The sequence below is a fragment of the Thermobia domestica genome, chromosome 13 (genome assembly GCF_964235325.1).
Source record: "Thermobia domestica chromosome 13, izTheDome1.hap1.1, whole genome shotgun sequence".
NCBI classification, from domain to species: Eukaryota; Metazoa; Arthropoda; class Insecta; order Zygentoma; family Lepismatidae; genus Thermobia; species Thermobia domestica.
The window spans coordinates 114,615,445-114,640,242 of record NC_137466.1 but is presented as its reverse complement, the minus strand read 5'-3'; the positions used below and the strand labels follow the sequence as shown (position 1 = coordinate 114,640,242).

The window sequence follows — 24,798 nt, the reverse complement described above, 5'->3', positions numbered from 1 at the left end:
CCTCTTATAGAGTCACAGGTCTGCCATCTACGGTGCACTCGAGCCACAAGGCAACCTTTTTAAATTTGGTGAGTATACCTATCTCTTGGGGGCCGCGGTGGCTCAGTGATAGAGCGTTCACCTCTGGTGCTTGGGGTCCCGGGTTCGATCCCAGCCCCCGCCAAGTGAACTTTGTGGTGGACAAACACCGTGTGCGTGGGTTTTCTCGGGGTTCTCCCGTTTCCTCCCACTTTCTTCATTCCACCATTTCATTCATTACTCATTATCACCGTCTCCTTTAGCCTAACCGGCATAACCGTGGGACGTAAAACTCAAAGATTTCATTTCATTTTATACCTATCTCTTCATGTATCACCCGTCTTTGTGCGTTGTATACTTGTAAATAAACAGTGATTTGAAACCAGATGAATCATTTAGACTAACCCTGTAGTATCAGAGTGAGCTAATAAATGAAGAAGAAACGTCTTTACACTAACGTATTTAGTTTAATAAGCCAGAACTGTATAATATTCATTGTTATTACACGTTTGATTTATCTGTGCATGTGGCAAATTGCGAACTCATTTCTTTGTTTTAAATGACATCAGCCACATGACAGGATTGCCAGAGGTACTTATTTTCTTGAGTTTTCTTTCACATGCAGTTTTTCACGAAAATCAGAGGATATGCTGAACCCAATGAAACTTAATGAAAGCAGTCGTTTATACTTTATGTCGTTTTACACTGAATCCGTACAGGGAGTGGCAAAAAATCTAAAAACATTTCATACAGGACACGTAAGTTTGGCCCTCCACTGTACAACACGTGTTGCGGTTGCCGATCCTTTTTTGTTTTCAATGTGTCGTGTGGACCTTCCTCTTCCGTCAGCAGTAACCAGTTCACCTGTGAGTGTCGTGATGTGAAAGTGGTGCGGGGGCTATGACGCAAACTGCGTCATTGAAATATTTGGGGGGTTAAAAATCTATATAAATATGTTTGAGAGGGTGTAAAAATTAAACGAAAAGTTATTTTTTTCATGGAAGAACACCTACGGATAGACAATTGAGGGGAGGTGCCTCATGAACATGAGGGGGGATGGGCACCACTGCAATAGAAATCCTCTTTTTCTTTTATTTGAAAGCAAACAAAAGACGACTAAAATCATGTAGTATTATTGTTTCATCGACCTTATCTCCAAATAAGCTATATCATAGCATAATATGAAGAATAAAGATTCCTTTTTCTTCCTTATAAAATTACGGAAAAACTAATTTAATCTTAACCTGAAAACAAAACAAAATTCAAAGAAAGGAAATTAAATGAGGAAGAATTGAACTGAAAATTCCTATAAATTTATTTATTGAATAAATTCCCAAATACAGCATAACTTTGCCATTTTACACAGGAAAATGTTAAGAGCACTTTTATTGATAGGTATATAACACACTAAATCAATGAAAGTCGATTAGAACGGAATGTGTAGGAAACTCAATTTAAAATTTCCAATTACACAAGAGCCACCTGAAGCTTGAGGCCCGGGGACTTCAGGTCCGCTAGTCCCCCTTAAAATGGTCCTGTTAGTATCATTTTAATCTTAACAAAGACGTGTCTATCGGACGGCATCAGTTATTGTCTACTGGCGCTTTGAATCAAAGCAACTATTAAACAACAATCAACATTTTGCGTTGTTACCCACTTAGCTACTTCTAACTTTAACAATGAGCGACAGAGCATTGTCAAGTCAAGAAATATGAAATATATTATTTGAGGATGAAGTTTCAATCTCTCCAGTATCAAAGGAAGGGAGAACAAGGAAACATGTTTATGTGGATTGAACTAATTGCGAAAAGAGGAGCCGATGAAATTGGATCTTGTATTGTGGGGAACAAAATAAAAACCAATAAATCTTCTTATGGTTGGTGCTTACAAGTAGTGAGAAAATTGAAGAGATAGTTTATAAATTTCCGTTGAGAGGACACTCAATGCTACCTAGTGATAGAGATTTTGGACATACCGAAACGCAGAAGAGAGTGAGAAGCAGCATTTTCAGTTTTGAAGAATGGCAAGATCTAGTTAAAAGTCCAAGGCGGAAAAATAATTTTTAACGGTATTGCCATGACTCTACAAGATTTCAGACCTAGATGCTGCAAAGGACTCATTCATCATCAGGAAGTCAGCAATGGACACTGGGAATTCGTTCTCCTTTCACAACGTTCGATAGATTCTTTTCAACTCATCAAACTCTGGTATTTTGTATTTTAAGAACTCTTTTAACGATACTGAGGAATGGGAAGCTATAAGCTGTCAGAGTAAGTGTGTGGGTACCAGATCAGTTAGGAAAGTTGTAGATGTATTCAACAAGGTGACCAGAATTTTCACTTGCGAAAACGGGACGCATACGAATCGACTACGGGGAGGGGGGATATCTGACTTCCAGATTGCATTTTGGGACTCAGAAGTGTTCTCCAATTACAAAATACACAAGAGTGATAACACACCGTTTCTAACTTTACGTGTACCACACAACAAATAATGGTTCCCGATTGCAAGTTCTACCCAACAATTCTTTTAACTAGTTGAGCACCCAGAATTCCCACTCAATTCCCACTTGAACCACGAACACTCAATTCCCATTTGAAAATTCAGAAGTTCTAGACACGGCTGAACCTTTACAACGAGTGTTGGTACGGAAGAGAGTAGAATTTGCATTGACGATTTATATTTTTAATAATAATTACGGGACACCTAGGTCATTTTTACTTAAAAACGGGACATTTAGACGTCCCGTTCGAGAATCTGAAAAAACGGGACAACGGTTGGAAAAAAGGGACTGTCCCGGCTAAAACGGGACGTCTGGTCACCTTGGTCTTCAACCTTCCAAAGAAATATTTTGGATTGCTCTCTATTAATACATTAGAGAAAAGGGATTTATTGAAAATGCTTGATGATATTCCGCCAAAATATCATGACTTTTATAAGAATATAAATGAGTCAGAAAGCATGCCAGAATATCAGTGTTGATGATAATGATGAGTGTGAGTTAATCAAAAGCTTTACAATGTTTTAAAACTGTAATGTATATTTTTCTGTTTTATTTCTATCAGGAACAGAACATTCTGTGATCGTGAAAACTAAAACTAACATTTGCAAGATTAAGACGACACTTATATAAAGGTCCTCAGTTATATTTATATCTAAACTAGGCTACTAAAACCACCGTAACACATTTTATATTGCATTTAATATTTTCTTTTTTATTATTATGGCATATAATTACTAAAATAAATATACACCTCAAAGATTATGCTTGCAGCTTTTTATAAGATGGTTTCGGAATTATATATATTGATACTTTGTTGGTATGACAAGGAATCTCTATTTTTAACACAAAACAGCAACTTATATCAAGAGCAAAGCAGTTACAATTTTTTTATATATCGTTTTTATATATTTCTTCTTCCTTTTCTTAAATAGCTTGTGTATCAATTGAAAGTACATTCTGCCCAAAGATGTTGAAATACAAGTATAAAATACAAGTCAAAATACAAGTATTGTTGTAGGATAGACATTTTACAGTTAAGGGTGTTATCACTTACACAGCTGAGAGTTTTACAGTGTTCAGAACTGTCTTTTTAAACATGTGCATTTCTTTCTTTTTTACTTCTATTAGATACTTTAAATTTGCAGGATAGAAGTTTTAGAACTGAATGTGTCATTACTTTCATAAGAATCTGTAAGTTTTATATGAATAAAATAACGCTTTAAGGGTAATATGCTGTTTGTACTTTTTCATGAAAGCCTTCGTTAATCATTTGGATAAGGGTTTTCTGTTAGTTGTGACCAGATTCATAAGTAATCGGGGATTTGTACTCAATTGGATAAGGACGTTTTCGGAAAATTATCATTACTTCCATAATTAAATCATATATTACATAATAGGTTCAATAAGTATAAGAGCCATTTGCAAAGAAACATGTTATGTTGAAAAAAAAAATGAAAAACTTTAGTAGTTATGTTACAATTTTTTTCATTTTTGTTTTTCTGCTCTCCTGAAAATAGAAAATTGCTAGTTACGACCTTATCCAAATTTACCCCTCAATTAATATTTTTTAAATCAAATTTAACTTACGTTAAATTTATATATTGTGCGGTTCCATTGTGAAAAAATAATTGATATTTAAATAGACTTGAAGAGGAAGTTACTAAAATCAAACTATTTCAAAGAAAAGAGCTGAATCCTTGTATATATTAATGGGCTACAGAAAAAACAAAGCATAGGTAATCAATACCATGTATTGCCGGAGCACTTCGGCTGCCTTTTAATCAAACATCAAACTAAAACAGCACTTTTTAAAAAAGTATTTTCGTTTCAAAATTGCAGTATGCCCTATAGTTATAGGAAACATTAGATGTCTATAGCAACAGACATCTCATAAATGAGATAATAGTCCCCCTTTCCCGCCTTTGCAGGACGCCCTTCCAATATTTGTATCATCGGCCTTTTCATAGATTCAGTCTACGACTGCAGGAAGTTCCATATTCTGTTAAAATAGTTTAAATAGTTTAACAAGGAATGCAAAAGATAGAGAAAGCTCGAAAATCTGTTTTTTTTTATTTACGACTTTTTACACACACACACACACACACACACATATATATATATATATATATATATATATATATATATATATATATGTATATATCGGGTGTTTCAAAACAACACTGACAAGGTTTGGAAGGTGATTCTTGGCACTAAGATAAGACAAAACATATAGACCAGCTCGAGTGCACAAATGCTTCGTTTCGAAGTTATAGGCTGCCGAAAACATGAAAAAATGAACTATAAAGGTCCGTAGCTCCAAAACTATGGGACCTACTGTAGTCGGGTCGAAACTTCACTTAAGAACTAGTGTGTGTCCTATTCAAATATAAAGTTTCACAATCCTGCTGTACTTCCTCAACAATTTTTATAAAGGTAGTTGGTGAGTACTTCAAATTATATGCCCGTAGCCAAACTCTCTCTATAAAAATTCTTGCTTCATATATACGTGTGTGTGTGTTCTAGATTATACGCTTCATTGGGCAAATGTAAGTGTTTTACTGAACGAGACCACATGCACAAAGACAGACCTGCACTGTATTCTACTATTCAGGAACAGAACACTATAAAATGCTCTTATGGCAAGGGTGCAGATTTATCTGTAACTTTCGGGGGAGGGGGAGTTCAGATGTGTGTTTGGTTGCGGACAAGGGTCTAAGAATGCATATATAAGGATTTTAAAACAAATTCAATTCGAATTATGCCAAATATTGTATGTCCTAAAAAATATATATATAACAATACATATAACAATATATATAACAATACATATAACAATATATATAACAATCCATATTTATAAAAATACATGGGGGTCCCACATGAGAATTGGAAAGTCAGAGCCCTAAGGCTCCCCCAGGATCCACGTCCTTGTCTTATGAACAGAGTAAAATCCGGTTACGAAGTAGAAAACATGCAAACAGCAAAACGATTTACTTTCGCGCTTATTTTTAAACATAGCAGTATGTAATCTTGTACTTAAATTAGAATTTGAAATACCAACGCATTTACAGATTGTATAATCCATATACATGCGGAGAAAGTTGTTTGTGTTCTATGTCTTTCCGGCTATTAATCGTCAGATTCCTTATTTTTTCCATATGCTCGAAATAAATGCATAGTATACAGATTAACAAAGATGGAACATTGTGATATTTTTAGAAACGAAGTATTTAGTCGAATAATATAGTATGCCATTTATAATATTGCAATACGATATTCGTAATTTATCTTTAAATATAACCCAGAAAATATTATAGGGAAACGAGAGTGATATTTATTTGATTTTTACGCAAATATATTTAAGACTTTCTTCAAATAAATGGTTCCAAATTTATGTTATCAATTAGCATTTAATATGTTATTAATCATTTCTGTCAAAAAATAGTCCAATAAAAGAGATTTTCTTTCTTGAAGTCATAACGCACAGATTTATTAATTTCGTTCAAAGATTTAATGTAAGACTCCTTGTTTGAAGTTTGTTTATCGTCCCTAGTTGTTTTTAATTTGTGTCCTGATTAAATCAGAATTTATAGCGAACTGTTTAATTTTGGTATGTTGTTTCCTTCACGTTCCATACATAACTGGTTCAAATCTCGATACAGTGTAGCACGAGGTAGTTTTGCACAGTTTCGCTATGTTTACAATTTAGCAACACACTCTTTTTGGAAAAGTGTGATAAATGGCGAGTCAAAAGGCGTTATTACAGTATTTAGTCAGCCAATACATGCTATCTACATTGAAGTGAAATCAAAGTTTAAATATAAGTAATAACAAACTGTTCCTTTCTTCCAGCACCAATGAGCTCCTTCGTGGCTAAGCGGTTAGCGTCCGCGCCTTTTGCGTGGGAGACCCTGGTTCGATTCCCAGCCGGAGCTCATGTGGTTTAGATTTCACGTTAATCAGTAGGTCCCATCTCATATAACCTCACTGCTGAAAGGGACGTTAAACTCAAAATCAACTCTTTCAGCACCAAAGATACATGAAACGCATAGTTAGACTACAGTTTAACATCGGGTATGAACAATATTTACTCCCACCCAAGATGAGGATTAGAAATCTTGGAAATAGGAGAACCCCTTCACTTAACATTTTTGTAATAAAATCCTATCTCCCCACTAATAAGTGACCGAAATAACGCTATTGTCAGAAGTTTACAAATTAATTACAGTCATTCTTATTTAATTACTGTAATTAATAAAATAAATGTACTATGCAACATATGTTAACGATATTCCTAATTTTACGTGCTTTAAAAATTTTAAGGATGCTAAAATTTGTGAACCCTTATGTTGAAGCATTCCAGTACGAAGGTTATTTTCTTTACAATTATGCCTTTCATCCTCCATCCTGCTGGAGATCAAACTCATATCTACTAAACCAGATTCAACCGTGGCAACTATAAAGACATAAGAGAGACCGAATTTGAATCCAATAACCAGAATTTACTAAGGAAGTTAGTTCGGTAAAATTTTTCTTTTTCCCCTTGAAGTCACGGACATGTATATAAAAATGATAACATATATTCTTACACTCACATAGAATAAACACATACAAACTGTAGGCTATATTATACATATATGTACACATATAGGGAAGCAGCGAAAAGGGAGGTCTTGCAGAAGACTGGCTGGAGGCAAAAGATCCATCTCTACACAGCATCAGCTCTCTATGTCAACATTATTGCATCCGGTTTCTGTTCCGTGCCGTATTGACTGCAGAAGGAAAGCATTTTGCCCTTCCCCCTTTTTTCATTATTATCTTCCTTAGCCTCTTCGGTTGGCTGAGCGTTTTCTGGTTTCTGATTTTCTCTCTTCCTCAACACTCCCATCCTTCATCCTGATATGGAAGACGAAGAAGAAGAGGAACAGGAGAAGAAGTAAACAGGGCTTTCTTGACATGATGGATAGCAGATGATGTAACGTCGTCTTGTGTAAGGGAAATTAGAAATGCTTAGGTTCCAAATATTCTCTCTCTGCGTTTGCATCAGCTCCCTGAGTTTGAATGCTTGTATAGCTGCATAGCTAGTTACTTACTATTTTTATAGTATTTTTTCTTACTTGTTATCAATGTCAAATTTAGGTGTTGGAACTCTATGTATCTGGTAATATGTGTACACATACGGTGAAATATATTTCTCCTTAAATATATTTGTGCAGGCGGCAAGGTTGAGAACTGATTTCATAGTTTGTAAGTGGCGTCAGCCATATTGCAATTTTATCAGTGGTACAGCTTTTACATGAAATTTCTAGCATGCTCACACGCTTTTCAAGAAAATAAAATGGATGATTTGGATCTAAACAAACTTGTGGGGAAGTAGCCGAGAAGGAAATAAAATGGGTAAATTGAACCTAAACAAATCTGTATAAGAGTAGCAGGAAAGACAATAAAATGATAACTTAAACCTAAACAAACTTGTATAAGAATAGCAGGGAAAAAAATAAAATTGATAACTTGAACCTAAACAAACTTGTATAAGAATAGCAGGGAAGAAAATAAAGTGGATAACTTGAACCTAAACAAATTTCTATAAGAGTAGCTTGGAAGAAAATAAAATGAATAACTTAAAAATAAACAAATATGTCTGAGTGTAGTGTATATATAGGGGAATTTGAAGTAGAATCGAGTAGTAGATTCCATACTAGGTACCACCCTTCAAGGTAAATGAATCCTCTTTTCTACAGCTTGAGTGAACTAGATACTTCTACAGAAGAAGAAGCACCAATTACAGCTATCGCCTGCAGGATGTGTCAGTGATGATTTTTATTTTTATACATTTGGATTATAAGTTTTGCAAGTGAGATAAATAAGCTTTCCTCAACGTCTGTTGCTTAGAACAAGCAGATAATAGCTTTATTCATAAAACAATGTTGTGACACTAAGTGATCGCATATAGTCCTTTTCTAGGTTTGGTGAGTTAAACCTGCTACCTATGGTGAGGCAGAATCGGAGAGTACTCGGTTGTTGAAAAGAATTGAATTATTTAATTGTTTAACTACGGCTAACTCTTCAATCTGAAAATAACTTAGAAGTATTTTCATAACCAACATGAGGCAAGAAAATTATTTTTTGTGCTATATTTATTAGCCTGAAAATGTTGCCAGGGCCGGACTGGCTACTAGTTGGCCCCGGCGGCTGACATGTTCTGTTGGCCCCAAATTCTCAATTCCCCAACCACCATTATAATAACCGCCCACCGTTCTCCCACAATAGAAGCAAACTATTCTCTTATGTTAGATAAAGCATATTAATCTTTAGTGAGCACACCGTACATTATATCATAAAGATCATAATATAAAACTAGTTGAGAATGCTCCATGAGCATTCTTAGAACGAACTTAAAAAGAATTAATTTTTCTTATTAACTTCTACAGGCTTTATACCAATTGTCCTATTGACTTTATTATTATACTCATTAAACAATTCTTGTAACACACGGTATCTATCCATTTATAATTTCCTAGAGTACTAAATTTTGTCCTCATGTTTTGTTTAAGAGTTCTGTTAAAACGTTCTACGATATGCTGTTTTAAGAAGACACATGCTCAAATTTGAAAAATTCGCAAAATATCCTCTCTCTATGACTTACGGTTCTCGAGATATTGGCTCCTTAAATCTCCCGAAATCCGAACTTTTTTAACCAATATCTCAGGTACGGTGGTCAGTTGCCTAGTAGCCACCGGTTACTATTGCATTATCACAAAATAACAATAACGAATGAAGGACTGATTTGGTAGTGAGGTTTGTATTAATTAGATAACTTGTTTGTGCTGTCTTGCTCTTTGTTCCTTTATAAAACACAGCAATTATCCAAGAAATTTTGAATTTCAATATTTCTCTTTATGAATTCAATTAGAAGATGTTTAATATAAAATTGGAAGTTTGATTTAAAACTTGAATTTCAATATATATTTGCAAGGATGTTATAAAATACAGGATCTGCTCATATCCATCTTCATCCTGTTAACTTAATGAAGCCAAAAAAACAACCGAGCATCTGTCAGAGCACTGAGTTTGATTGGCTAGTCTCGTTTCCCCCATGTTTCTTGGCTCAAAACATTGCGATCTTATGTGGAACTGGCAGAATGAGGATGGCGAAACTGTGATGTATGGCTTCACGATTTTGTTGTATAGGCAGATCCTCTATTTTCTAACACCCTTGATATTTTGTGTTTTTGAATAGCCCTCACGGGAGAGTAATACTGCAGGAAGTAACTTCTACCCTAGCCAGCTGTTTTAAGTTGGTCAGAAAATTTATGTCATGAGGGTTAAGGTGGAACAAAACGACAGCTGCGAGGCTTCTAACCCGTTCCTCCTCCTCCTACTATTACTTATCAGCACAAAAGTAAGTAAATTTTTTTGAGTATTATTTTCATCTTATTTTAATAGTGTTATGAAAATAATAAAAAAACTTTCCTTTGGCCGGGTTTGAACCCACACCAAAAGAGATTTCCAATACTAGCACCCTCAGCCACGAGGGCCGACAACACCAAGAGTTTGATTTCTGCTATACGTAAGCTACATGCCAAGAAACGGATAACGCCAACCAATCAGAACCGTGTATTTAGTTCCTACTTCCGGGAGCATTACTTCCCCAAGTGAGTCCTGTTTCTGATCAAATTATATATATATATACTAGCCTTTGGCTAGCTGGGGGCTCCGCCCCCAGACCCCTGTGTTTGCTCGGCCTACGGCCTTGTATCTCTTATGTATGAACCTTTGCATCAAGAGTGAATTTTGTGCATTTGCTCTTTAATTGCATTTCCTGAATTTGGCACAGCTGGGAGCTTCGCCCCCCGACCCTCACGTTTATTCGGCCTACGGCCTCACACCTCTTAAATCCGCAATTCTACCAAATTTCAAGTTTTTTTTTCCTGTTTCAATTATCTAAAAGATAAGATTTTGTATCCCAAGACCCCCCCCTTTAAATAGCATGGGAATTTTTTCATCCCCCTTTAGACTCCTAAAAATTAAAAATATTTACTTTTGGCAATTTTCCTGTGGGTTAGTCCCGGAAGGCTACAATCATGCCAAATTTCATCATTCTAATCCTGCCGGAAGTACCTAAACATTTTGGGGTGTAGAAGACGTCCCATATAAATAACATGTGAAAGATTTTTCAGTTCCCCATAAAACCACTCTACGATTGAAACTTTTTATTTCTGATGATTCAGTTAGGTAACGCTAACAAAAACGTACAAACATACCAAATTTCAAGGTTTTATTTCAATTCCAAGTACCTAAAATATGTGATTATAGGTCCCAAAAAAGGCCCATTTAAATAATATGAGGAAATTTTTAATCCGCTCTTTGGCCCCCCTAAAAATTAAAAATATTCACTTTTGGTAATTCTCCTGTGGTTAGTTCCGGAAGGCTACAATCATACCAAAATTAATCACTGTAGCCCTACAGGAAGTGCCCAATAATTTATGTCAGCTCATATAGTTTTATATATATTTAAGATATTTTTATTTATGTTCGTTTTCTTCCTAAAAATTTTCTCTTCGGGCGTACAAATTAAATTCTTTGTTGCCAATAAATCGAATGTTTCGTTGCGTGCAGATCTATAATATTTCGACCAGCAATAATTTTGTAAAATAAGTTCAGAATATGTAATGTAACTTCAGCGTATGTAATAATAATAATAAATAACTATTAACAACCAATGATTAAGTAAAATGTGCAATGATATCTCCAAAAGTGGGGCATTACAACCTAAAAATGTTACTAAAGTCATTGGAATTTTGCCAACATTCAGAATTATATTTCTAATAATGCATTTTCTTGAACTGAGATCCTTGAACTTATATGAGTCTTACCGCCTTGGATAAGGCGCTGATTACAATTGTGACAAAATATGAACGTGGCCGCTTCAAATATGACTAACTTTTCAGATGGTGATGTTGCCATTCACGTGAACCGATCTCCAGTAAAGAACATTTTCTGATGACATGTACCTCTGAAGTGTGATTTACCCGTTATTTTTACTATGTAGTATCCCTTATCCATACTTACTAACTTGTAATTGCCTAGTAGAAAGTTCTGTGAGCAAAGGTTATTGTGGGATTAATTTGCAAAAAGTATAAGAATTTACATTAGATATCCCTATTAATGCAATTTCCCAAGCGGATATTTTTAAAGATTTGGACAGTTGATCTTAAATTAAATCTTCAAACATAATGCTTTAAAATCTGTATTCACACTCATAAAAGTCATATTAGTAGGCGGTATATGAAACTACACTTAAATGTGTTCTAGCTATTTAGTAATTTTAAAAGCCATCTATCGACTACTGATAAATTAAATCGACAACTGAACTCTGCTTGATCGGTAGGTTCAGTAATTTCTTTATTATTATTATTATTATTATTATTATTATTATTATTATTATTATTATTATTATTATTATTATTATTATTATTATTATTATTATTATTATTGACCTTGAAGTGGTGTAAGCACTCTTGTATAGGCATGGCTGCAGGAGTTTTGCAAGGAAGCAAAAGACCCACACAAAAGCGCAGTTGCGAATACACACATACACACACACCTTTACGCACGCACTTCATGTAAAACAACTATTTAAGCACATTGCTTGACTTTATTAACTACAGTGAAATAACTAAAGTATTTAATATAAAAACAATAAATATTCTAGGAAATGAATAAGGAAACCTAATATGTTTTGACATACTGTATGTAGTCTAAGAACTGAGCCCTCCAAGTGCCTCCTTTGTCCCATCCTACGAACGGGCATGCTGTTGTCGAATAAGATACAATGAACTGACACAAAGATTTGTTTTAGGAATGAGAAATATGGCTCTGATAAATAGAAAATGTAGTTTATGGAGACAAAAGAATTAAAATGTTCTAATGTTTCGGGATTATAGGCATGGTTTTGTGATGGGTAAGAAGACATTGAAAATAGACAGAATGGTCGGCATACTTAATGTCCAAATAAAAGAAATATTTCGGAGATTCGATACAAACAACTTATGTATATAATACGAATTAAAGGTACGTTGTCTGTTAAATTGTAATGGAAAAAAGCTTGAACCGTTTGAAATGAATATCTAAACTACCTTTAATCGAGTTTTTATCATATTATTTTTTTAAAAAAAAAACGCATCCTAAGAAAGCAAGAAGAAGAACCAAAGTTAACATCAAAAGATAGGAAAATGAAACTAGCTTTATAAACGCCTTAAGAGTAAGAAGTAGAGCTAGTGTCTCAATGATTATGAATATTTCGGTTTTTAGGGGGAAAAGGGGAGACGATTTCTTTAATTTTTTGTCTTGACATACAAATCGACGCCGTCTATTTTATCATCACGGACGAACACGGTTGAATAGTTTGAAATTATTATTATTTTGAATAAAGTGCCTATCATAACTGGATTGGATGACCTAGTGATATGTAACCAAGAATTGTAGCTGAGAAAGTAAATATCAGCGAAGAATCAGTGAAAAAGATCCTGGTTAAAGATTGGAAAAATTCGAAGGTCAGTTCAAAATTTGTTCTACGCTGAATAACTCCGGGTTAGAAAGACCATTGCATTCAATAATATGTCCAGATTTGGTTGGTACAGCAGACAGTGAAATATATCGATTTCATTCCAAAAATTGTCATTGGATAAAAGGGAGATAAACTTGAAGGCGGTGTTCCAAGTTCTCTTTTAATGCAGTTAGCAAATGAGAAGGCAGCAGTCACACGTGAGCCTAAGTCACTTGTCAAACCTGCTCGCGCTGTAGTGCGTCTGCTTAGCCACACCAGTTTACTACATGGCAACGTTTCGTTGCAGCTTCCGCGTCATTCGCTTCAACCACATGCCATCAGGTTTGTACCACGCTTTAACTACGCTTTGATTATAATCTAACCATGCTGCCTCTATCTATAATCAGGCTCTATCTTACCTCTCTTGCCCTTGCATTTTTAGTGCCTGCAAAGAGCAACGTTATCGTTGTACTATATGTGTATCACAGCTAGGAATGTTTGTGTTACTACTAGAAGAATAACATGATCCAAAAATCGACAGAATATTTTTTTCATATACAGTACATAAACATATAAACAATCAGTTCCAAAAGAATCATCAATTATCAGTGGCAACGAATCATGTTTCTTTTAGCGCCATAAAAGCTCGTTTCTTCTCAATTCTCTTGGAAACTGGCGCATGAGAATTAAACCTTAAACAGGGGTAAAAGTTAGGGGAAACGCGGGCGGACGTCATTCCACATTTCCAAAACATATCTATGGCGTAGCGCCGTTTCTAAAAAGAAGTATAATGGGCAAAGATAGCCACGGGGCACGGTGTTACGTCAAGCTTCCTCCTACCTTTTCAGATCCACTTTCACCCACTTTTACCAGTACGCCATTTTGTTCAGCTTCACATGATATATCGATAGCTCATGTTTGAACAATATGATAGTTAAACAGAAACCAAAGTTTAATCTTAATTTTAGGTAATATCTTGTTAACCAAACTGTACAACGTCATCTTGCCAGTACCGTAAAAGAAGACCTTTATGAAGGTATACCTCAGTGTCAGATTTAGCTTTAATGGATTGCGTGGATCTCGTTCAGCGTCAATATTTTAGCTAAATCATACAAAATGATTTAGTTTTCTCGATTTTCTTCAAAAGTGCGCATAAACTTTTACATTGATGCATAAAATTGTGTTCTACTTAGTAAAATCTATTGATTAGTGTATACAGGGTGTTTCAAAACAACTTGTCATTTATTGGTAAATAACGCCCATCGTTAATGGTGGTTTATAACTACGGTATATTTCAATTTTTAGTCTATGAATTTATATAAAAAAATTAAAAATTTTATTTAAATTAAGCAAGATTTGTTAGATTTTTATTGATTTCATCTTCAAGTCTAGTTTAATATACCCCCTTTTTAAACAAAAATATTGCATAAATACAAATTTAATGTTACTTAAATTAAGTTTGATTAGACCTATTACATGTTAAAGATTTGTGTATCATAAAGTTTATTTTTCTCAAAGTAAAAAGCTTTTAAATTGATATTGAAGAAGAAATCAATAAAATGAGACTATCAGAACTCATAGTTCATTTTAAAGAGAACGGCAAATACTAGAACTAGATAAGTGTCCTTATACGTAAATCAATAGGTTAAGGAAAGAAAACTGGCGCAGATATTCTACATCGTTAACGACTGAGTTATTATTTACTGTAAATGCAAGTTGGAGGAAACTATACCTCATAACCCAGAGAATGTAGCCATATTAGAAAAAGGAAAGAATGTAAAGCTCATATTTGCTAATCACTTGAAGACCATGATGAAAAACGAATTTTCGAAACGTCAAGTCAAATAAGGAAAAAATAGTAAAATCAAAAAGAAAAGCAGAAGGAAGATATAAGTATTAAAAGAAATATATAAGGTCAGTGCAAACTTTGTGTTTGCAGATATAAGCACTCATATTAAGTATATATATAGGATTCTCCTTTGTCATCTTTAACCTTCTGAAGAGGTTTTTTCCGGCTTCCCCGACGATGAAGAGCTTGGTAAACATACAAGTTCCGTTCAAGTCTTCAAGGTCCCTTAAAAATCTTCCTTGCTCTCTCTCTCTCTCTCACCCTCACACACACACACCCACACATACTGTACTGCACGTCCAAAGGAACACACTCTGTCTTCGTTTATATGTTTGTTGCCCAAAGGCTATAGAAATATCTGCAAAGGAACTAATTCTTCAGGGTATTTGGTTTATACTTGCCAATTTTGTTCGTATGATAAAACTCAAGAAATACCTTTAAAAAAATTCTTCCACTACAAGAGAAAGTGATGTAACTGATTTGCTAATTAGGGAATATAAAAATCTAGTAAGTATATGCTAAAAATTGAATACATTTCTTCGAACTTGATTTCAGGTATCGATAATGATATTGATAGTCATTAAATTTTAATTTAACACAAACTGAACCTGCGCTCTGTACATAGCACATCATTCACATATGACCATGAATCTCCTTGTCATTCCTACCAACATCTGTGCATGTCCCTTTACAGACTCAAGTGAAAGACGTTTTGATTTTTTCAATATCTCGCACCGTTTACAAGATTTGAGCTTACTTTCGGTTGGAACTTCTAATTCATGTATGATCCGTGTTTCCCCTCTGTGAAAGCAATATGAAATAAGGAAATACATTACATATGCAATTAATTATAATGTCAGTGATATATTGTGCTCATTGGGCAAAACACTCCTAACAATAAAGATCCATCTTAGACTGGAGAAATGATTAGCCTTCGTTTGTCATTTGGCCATGAAACAAACACCGGAGAGATATACTAAACCAGTATACAAATGTGTGGTGTTGGAATGTATAACTTGTAGCATATGATGCTTTACTTTTTTAAAATTTCATCAATTCTAGAGTAACCCTAAAAATGTAATTAAGAAATAACGGCAATTTCTTTTAAATATTCAATTAGAACTGAACAATCTACACACAATTTGCAAGCGATCAGTGAAAACGGCATTCATCTAGAACTTATGGTTCCCGAAAACTCACTGTCGAAAAGATTGGCCACAAACATATGAACTTTTCTTGACCACAAATATATAAATCTTGCATTTTAATATATAGATAAAAGTTACGGAATTATTCTTAGCATAGTTTGGCATTTATTTGAAGGTTGGTTTTACTCGTAGCATTTCTCTACTTTTAGAGATACGTTGTTTAATGTAAACCATGAATCTAAATATGCTCAGGAAACAATATTTCACTTATTACTCTTTCTGACTACACGCGGGTTGAAGTCAGAGATTCTTGTTGAAAAAAACTTTCACGGTTTGCTTACTACATTAATTTAACACATGAAGGTGTAGTTATTATTGACTTACCTCTGTGATGCCTGCAAGCTATGAAACAAGGTTTACTCCTCGTTGGTTTAGTTTTGGGGTCGCACAGGAATTCCAGAACTGTTCTACCCTCTGGCTCTGAGCACCAAACTGGTCGCTCCCGCTTGCCATCTCCACATCCTCCCACGGAATAACAAGAGCCCCAGCCACCTACACGGTAACACAAACAAAATAACACAAATTTCAATAAGTAAAATTTAAAGCAAAACTAGAGTTATATACTACAAACTTATGCAATTTCTACAGATTTAAAGTTACCATAAACAGAGTATATTTTTAAGGAGATTTGTTAACCAAAAACTCGTTTCTATGTTTATTCTATGTGTCTTGTATATCCTTCCGCGACACACAATGGGAAAAATTGTAATTCTAGCAGCGAAAAATTCGTTGCGCTGTAGTAAAGCATATATATATATATATATATATATATATATATATATATATATATATATATTGCACTTTTTGTATTGCTATAAGATGTTGTTAGCGAACTAAATAATAAAACACCCACATTGTTACCAGTATGTAGGCTACATTTATTTGGGAGAAATACGCTAGTACCAAAGTTTGCAGCAATACGTATTTACGTCTTTGGAGCAGTATAAACCTTGTAACCAATAAAATCAATAGTATTACGTATATATCACTGATTTTACAGCAGAAAGTAACATGAGATGATAATATACATATAAAGTAGTAATATGAACACGATATGAAATTAGCGAAGAAAACATAAATTATTACATGTATATTTATTTATTTCAGAGAAAGAGTTAATATTATAGTTGTGTATACAGATGTACCTCTTTGTAGTAGCATGAACATTTGTTACGAAATTACTAAATAAAACACCTATAGTACTGCACGTGTATCCACGTATGCTAGAGACAAAAGTAAGCACATATATTGAGACAAAAGTAAGATAGTATCGTGGACTTTCAATGAATTTTACAAGAAATCACAAATATTGGTACATGCATATCCACGTTGTTTTAGAGAAGGACGCAACATAGTAATTAGGTATATATACGTATGTTCTCTTGTAGTAGTATGAACCTTTTTATGAACTTAACGAAGAATTTTTATACATATATAGCCACTTACTGCAGAAAAACAGAAAACAGAATGTTTGGTTTTTGTAGTATAATGAACCTTGCATACAGTTAACGAGGAAAACGTAACTCTTGCGATACATGCATAGCCACTTTGTTCAGAGAAAGAAGTAACGTAATAGTATGGTATGCGTACGTACTTTTTGTAGTAGTATGAATCCTTTTATGAAATTAACGAAGAAACGTAGTGTGGCACGTAGATAGATTGACACTCAACACGAACCACACCTATATATACACAAGAATTTTATCTTATGTTACAGCCATGTCATACGTATCACTTATTACCACTCGTACTTATTCGCTCTCAGAGCTTGAATCCTGAGTTACTGCATTGAGTTACTGAATTTCTGAGTTACTGAGTTGAATCCCCAAAATATTCAAAATGTAAACCGAACTAGCGAAGAGATGTTTTCGCAAACACGGAAGTTTATAGCTTAATTTAGACACAAACAGGAAATGCTAATATGGTCAACATTTATTGACTCGTACACTCCTCATTAGCTTACTTATCACATTGTTTTCAATGGCATTTCGTGGACTCACTATCTCCGATTCAGTACGTATTCCCACTTTAGGTATAGGAGTTGGTTGGTTTTTAGAATTTTCAGCCACTAAAATGACACTTTTTCCCACTGTGCGACAGGGGCAAAAATGAGAAGGAACACAGGGAGCGCCCTTGAACCCACTTCCAGAAAATATCTATGGCGTTCTCCTCTTTCTAAAAAAAAAAAAAAAAAAAATACAATGGGCAAAGATGGTATGACGTCATGCGTCCCCCTACCTTTTCAGATTAACTTTTATACCTGGTTCGAGAATTACAAAATCTCAAGAATGAATCATGATCAATGTTGGTTAGGTTGGATGGAAATTTAGTTGGAGGTGACCCATCAACACAGAAATTGTGGCAATCAGCCAATTCTTGTTTTAACCTTAATCACTATAGAACAAAAATGGTAACAGATAGTTAGAAGCGGTTTCCTGTAATCGATTAAGAGTTTCGCGAACACGTCTCCAACTAGATCCTTAAGTGTCTACTAAAACCGGAAGTGATAAAAATCTACTACAACTTGCTGTTTAAATCCTGATCTACAAGAGCAAAACACGATAAAAGGTGGCGACAAATGGTTTCATGGAGTCGATTTAGCGTTCTAGGAATACGTACCATCTTCTCTCTTGGCAAATATCTCTTGTCGTCGCGAATTCTCTCGAAGAATTTGAAGCTTAAAATATATAAAACGATAATCATGCCTGTTGTTATGTATGGTTGCGAAACATGGTCGCTTACTTTGAGGGAAGAACATAGAATGAAAGTATTTGAGAACAAGATCCTGAGACGAATATTCGGACCCAAGAGGAACAGGAATGGGGAATGGCGGAAACTTCATAACGAGGAACTACATAATTTATACGGTTTACCCAGCACTGTTAGGGTCATCACGTCTAGGAGGCTTAGGTAGGCAGGTCATGTAGTTAGGATGCAAGATAGTAGAAACACTTTCAAAGTCTTGACTGGAAAACCAATCGAAACACGACCATTAGGAAAACCTAATCGCAGACGGGAGGAGAAGGAAAATATTAAGATGGATCTTGCAGAAATAGGAATAAAAAGTAGGAACTTTGTCCAGTTGACTAAGGATAGAAGTCAGGGGAGAGCTTTTGTGAAGGCGGCATTGAACCTCCGGGTTCTATAGGCAATAGACTTAGTTAGTAGCAGAAATAAACCACTGATCGCTATAGAGTAAAAATGGTATCTCCGCCCTAATTTATCTAATAAAACTGAAAGTGGTAGTAATTTACTACCACTTTCGGTTTCAATATGTCTTGAGAAAAATCACGCTATTAGTAAATCGAAAAAATATAATAAAAATTAGGGCAAGACTAACATTTTTGGATAAGAAATGTGGGTATGAGGGGAAATACATAGTTAAGACAAGAATGGAGGCGATGTGCAATTTAAACTTGTATTAGCGTCTACAATCTTCTTCTCAATTAGATCATAGTGTTTGCATCGGGAGTAATGGCATGGGAGAAATTCGGAGAATTGTTGACGGATAGACGGTGACAGAGGAACTTCTCCTGTTGAACCATTAAAATAAATCAAACTCCAATTTTGACGTTGTGTTGTGTACAACTGTGACAACAAACGTTTTCACACGGTGTACGATGTAACACTATTTTTTTTACGAGGAGTAGTCGAAAAGTTCCCGTAATGTTGTTGTAGTTTCGGCATTTGTGATGCAATCATAATGAATATTGTACAGTACAGTTCTTAGGGTCCTAATTATGACTTGAAAGAATGAATAGGAACAGGCAGTGAATGAGAAGCTAACTAAACGGAGGAGTTAACTAAACAGTTTGAACAACCACACAAACATCAAGTTCATGTGCAAATTGGAGAAATTTGCTTCAAAGACTTTGATAGCCTTAAAAACAATTTAGCACTATCTGATGTTTGTCTTTTTCCAAAAATAAAAATTGGCCTTAAAGGTACCCGTTTCGCTACCGTAGAAAAGATCAAATCAAACGCGAAGCTGAACTTCGGAAGATACCAAAAGAAGACTTTCGTGTATGTTCCCAGCAACGGCAGGAGGGGTGGAATAAGTGTGTGTGTGTTCCGAAAGTGCCTACTTTAAAGGTCATTAAGTAAATTTGTACTTATATTGTGATAATAGGGATTAGAAATTAGATTTCTGGCTTTTCGGCATCTAAGACCATTTAGCCTGTCACGTATGAGGATGACGTACCTCGGCGATCAGACTACTCAATGAAAGGGAAGGAAGGAGCCGGCCTGGGACCATTATGTTGGGTACAATCTCGGCATTTGCCTGGTGTGAATATGGGAAATCCAGGAAAAACCCCAGTCAAGATGGCTGGCCTGAAAAAGCCGTTACACTTTTTCGACCGAGTGTTCTCCACTGGGAATTGAACCCGTCACCGTGTGATAATAAAGATCTACAAGAAATTCCAAATTCTCTCGTATACTACTTGGCTAATCACTAATAATGTTGCCGTCGACTCCGGAGGAGGGAAAATATTTACAGCTTCCCAGCATAATTTCACTACAGTTGGTAGTAAACGTAATTGGAACAGATTTACAGTTCTATTCTAACCACAATAAATAGTTGTATAATAACGCAGTACAGTAATTTAAACAAATTTCATTCAGAAGTTTTGTATTATAATTATTGCAAGTTGGAATTGGGTAAATATTCTAACTATGAGATTTATAGGTTTGCATTTATTATAGGATTCTTTAGAGAATCGAGTACTTTTATAACGGAAAAATGCGCACAGTTTAATGCCCGATAGTCTGTGTGGCGACATCTATTAGCGTCAGGCAGGCAAGCGGTAACGCTGTAACGACATATATTAGTATGACAGATTATTATGAAGATTTGTGGGGCACAAGACTGTAGTGTTTGCCGTTTGTTATTAGTCTATATAGTATAACAATATGATAACGAATTTAGACAATTTGCTCTAAAAACCTCAACCCTGAGGAAAGAAGTTAGGAAAAAAATTACAATTTTTATCTCAACTGGCCTAGTCTGGAGTAGATAAAGTATGTAACGGGTATGCATATGTATGCGTCCTTTTCGGTTTAATTCCTGATAGAGGCTTTCTTCACTAATGTACCGTACAATCTGAGAGCTCTGTTTGCTTTTGTCAACCACCTCGAATGTAATAAGTGCCCAGGATCTCGTACAGCCAAATCTTCATTACAGGTTCCTGATTTTATTGCCTTTGATATATCAAGTAGGTATTGTTGATCTTTGCTAAGTTAGTGAAGAAAGCCCCACACCTGAACTTCAAGAACTTGTTTTGTTTATATTAAAATCATACTTGCCAATGTCGTTTACTATCAAAACAAGTAAACACTTTACAGACGGCCCGAAACTTGTTTACCAAGCAGTACAGTCTACCAGGTATTTGCCAAAGCCTTTGCTTGATGTTGTCGACCCTGTGATCGAACGGAATGGTTTTTTCGCCCACCCAGAACACTTACTGTTAGCCATGACTCAAGATGACAGGAAACACATAAGAGAGCTCGGACTGCGAAGAATTCTGAAAGCAATGCAGAGAGATGCAAGAAGAAGAACAGTAAGAACATTCATGCCACCAAAAATCAACTTTAATGCGCAAGAATACTTAGAAATTATCAACTGGATGGACTGTGAATTATCTTCTCCCCCATTGTTGGCAGAAATCAGTGACGACGAGATCAAATCGCACATCGGCAGTGACTCAATCCCTGACTGGAATATTACTTTCAAGCAATTCCCAGTTCACACGCAGGCTGCTGAACGCTGTGTAAAACTCGTCACGGAAGCCTCAGGAAAAGTTTGTGGAGCTGAATCACGAGATGCATTTATAAGAACCACTCTGCTGTCCAGATAATCTATGCCTAAATTCACCAGCAAATCAGTCTTCAAAGTACCTTCGGCTACAAAATAGAGAAGAGTACTAATGGACACTGGACAGGTTCAACTACCATGGACTATTTATTCAGAACTCTGTTTCTTTCTTTTATATATATAAAAGTAAGTTTATTGTTAAAAAACTACATTGTAACTTTATAGCTACATTGTAATATTTAAGCTTTTTAAATATAGAGCAAGTGAAAAAGTACCATGTACGTTGTTACTGTTATCACCCATCATGTCACAGGACTATCTTTTTTAGGTACTGTTTCTCTATAGCATTGGGATCATTGCGCAATTGGAAGTTGTTAATTTATTCGGATCTTAATAAAACACAATGTTCTTATGTTCAAAAATAAAAATACTATAAGTATTATGTTTTAAAACAGTATATTAAAGATATTTTTAAAAACTCGTAAAAATGTAACATTTTCAATATTTTGACAAATTTTAGGCCCTATGCGCGACCGGAAGATATCAGCTGATCTAACCCAAATTAAAACAAAATGTTTTTAGGCTCTATTTGAAGACGTTAAGAACTATTACATTACGAAAACATCTAATTCAAAAATTTTAAAAAATAATCGCAAAAATTATTTTTTTAATATATATTTTGTCAAACTTTAGGGTCTGTGCGCGACCGGAAGATGTCAACTGATTTTGGTAATTTTTAAAATTTTACTTTGTCTATATAATTCGCAACTTTTACGCGCTATTACAACTTCGAAATAAAAAAAATAGTTTTTTCGGCCCACCCTATTACTCAAACCAGGCTGCAATCTCTAGTTGTGTGAATGAGTACATTGTGATCCAGGAGGGGACAAAAAATAGAATAGTACCGTATGAAACCCCTTCGAATACTGAGTTTGATCTCCCGGAACATTTTTATTCTAAAAGAAACGCTGGTCATCTCTTTCAAAACTGTCTTGCAACGCACACAACACATTTGTCACTCGTCACGCTCCTGGTGTTTGGGGTCCCTGATTCGATCTCAGCTCGCACCGTGTGGACTTTGTGGTGGACAAACACTGTACTCGAGGGTTTTCTCGGGGTTCTCGAGTTTCCTCCCACTTTCTTAATTCCACAATTTCATTCATTTCTCATAATCACCGTCTCCTTTAGCCTAACCGGCATAAACGTGGGACGTAAAACTCAAAGATTTCATTTCATTTTACATAACCAAGAGCCAACAATTTGCCCCCATTAGAAATTAGAGAGGTCTCTAGTTTTACACTATCATTGTCAGTGTGTTCACTGAATGCCGTTGTTATATTGCTCATCACCAGTGTTCGTAGTCTGAGGAAAATTTCCCTATTCTAGGAAAATTTCGTAGGTAAATTTAAGGGAAAAGGGAATGTTTCGCTAAAACGTGAAAATCCAAGAAAATTCTTGCGTAGATTAGTTGACCAATGTAACTATTTAAACTTTTCTTTGTTAGCAAATATGTGTGTGTTAGTGTTTATTTCAAAGTAGTATAATGTGTATCAATTTTTGGCTAGGTATATTTGTGTGTATTTTTTTGGTAAAAATGTTAAAGAAAAAGTAAAAAAGAAAAATGAACAAAACAAATGTGGTTGGTACTTTCTTTAATATAGCTAAATTAATCTTCTGTACACTCAATAACCTAGGGGAGCTCCTTCGTGGCTAAGCAGTTAGCATACGCGCCTTTGGCGTGGAAGACCCAGGTTCAATTTCCGGCGGAAGCTCATGTGGTTCGGATTCCACGTTGATCAGTAGGTCCCATCTCATATAGCTTTGCTACTGAAACGAACATTAAACTCAAAATCAACCCAATAAACTAGGGGAAATTTGAAAAGAAAGGGGAACATTTTGTCAGTTGAGGGAACTTTTCCTAAGCAACCCTACGAACAGCGCTCATCACCTACACCGGGGTTTGCCCACCACCAACATGCCTACGCTGTATTCTTCGCCTAGTCGTTGCTAATCCAGACGTGTTTCCAAACTTCAGTTGTTACTTTAAATTGATAACTACCTGTATGTGTACATACAGATATACTTATCAATTTAATGCATATACAAGTCTCGCAACATTTTTTCTTCAGATAGGTGCCTCAGTAATACAAATCCAATCTAGTACATACGCCTAAAGTTTTGGTTTTAATTTATGGCTAATGGTATTAAAAGTGATTATCCCAGTTCACATGTTATCCCTAAATTCAAGATAACATACGTGAAGTTTTACAAGGCAGCAGTGTGTGAATTATGTCCATGTATATACCTTGCAATTTGTGTACTGAAATACAAATTGTCCATCCTTCTGGATGAATCAAAATTCTCAAATGACAACACCATTTATGCTAAGGTTCACGGTAAGTTGGGACGTTCGACTTTATAAAAAGTTTTCAAGAAAAAACATAGATATCAGTGGCAAATTTTAGAAATTTGGCTTTAAAAAGGAAAATTTCATGGGAGCAGACTACTAAAAATGATGTCGATACAAAAGCTAACAACTTTTCTTTTGCTCGTTTTTCGTAAGTAAAAAGAGATAATGAAATATAACTTACCACAACAATAGATAATGTTATTCTACACCCGAAAATCGAATCAAAATAATTTTCAATGTTGACATCCATAGAAATTACATTCTGGCCAGAATATGTATTACCCAAAAATCTAGTTTAAGGCATCGACTAGAAAAATGAACTCAACGGTAATTGATGACTTATCATGTTGTCTTGGTTCCTTGTTAACTTTTCAAAAATAATATTGTAATGTAAGCTATGATTGTAATGTAATTTCCAAATAACAGGAAAAAGCAAATAAGATAAAACG

The 24,798-nt window shown here is 35.0% G+C and overlaps 1 protein-coding gene across 2 annotated transcripts in view; it reads right to left on the bottom strand.

Annotated features, from left to right (window-relative positions):
* LOC145668440 (thrombospondin type-1 domain-containing protein 7B-like) overlaps positions 1-24,798 on the bottom strand; it is a 1,268,628-nt gene that overhangs the window by 621,833 nt on the left and 621,997 nt on the right. For both annotated transcript variants that reach the window (XM_081736305.1, XM_081736304.1), the window contains exon 5: positions 16,452-16,619. In XM_081736305.1, the coding sequence (XP_081592431.1) occupies positions 16,452-16,619 (168 nt within the window). The remainder of the gene's footprint in view (positions 1-16,451; positions 16,620-24,798) is intronic.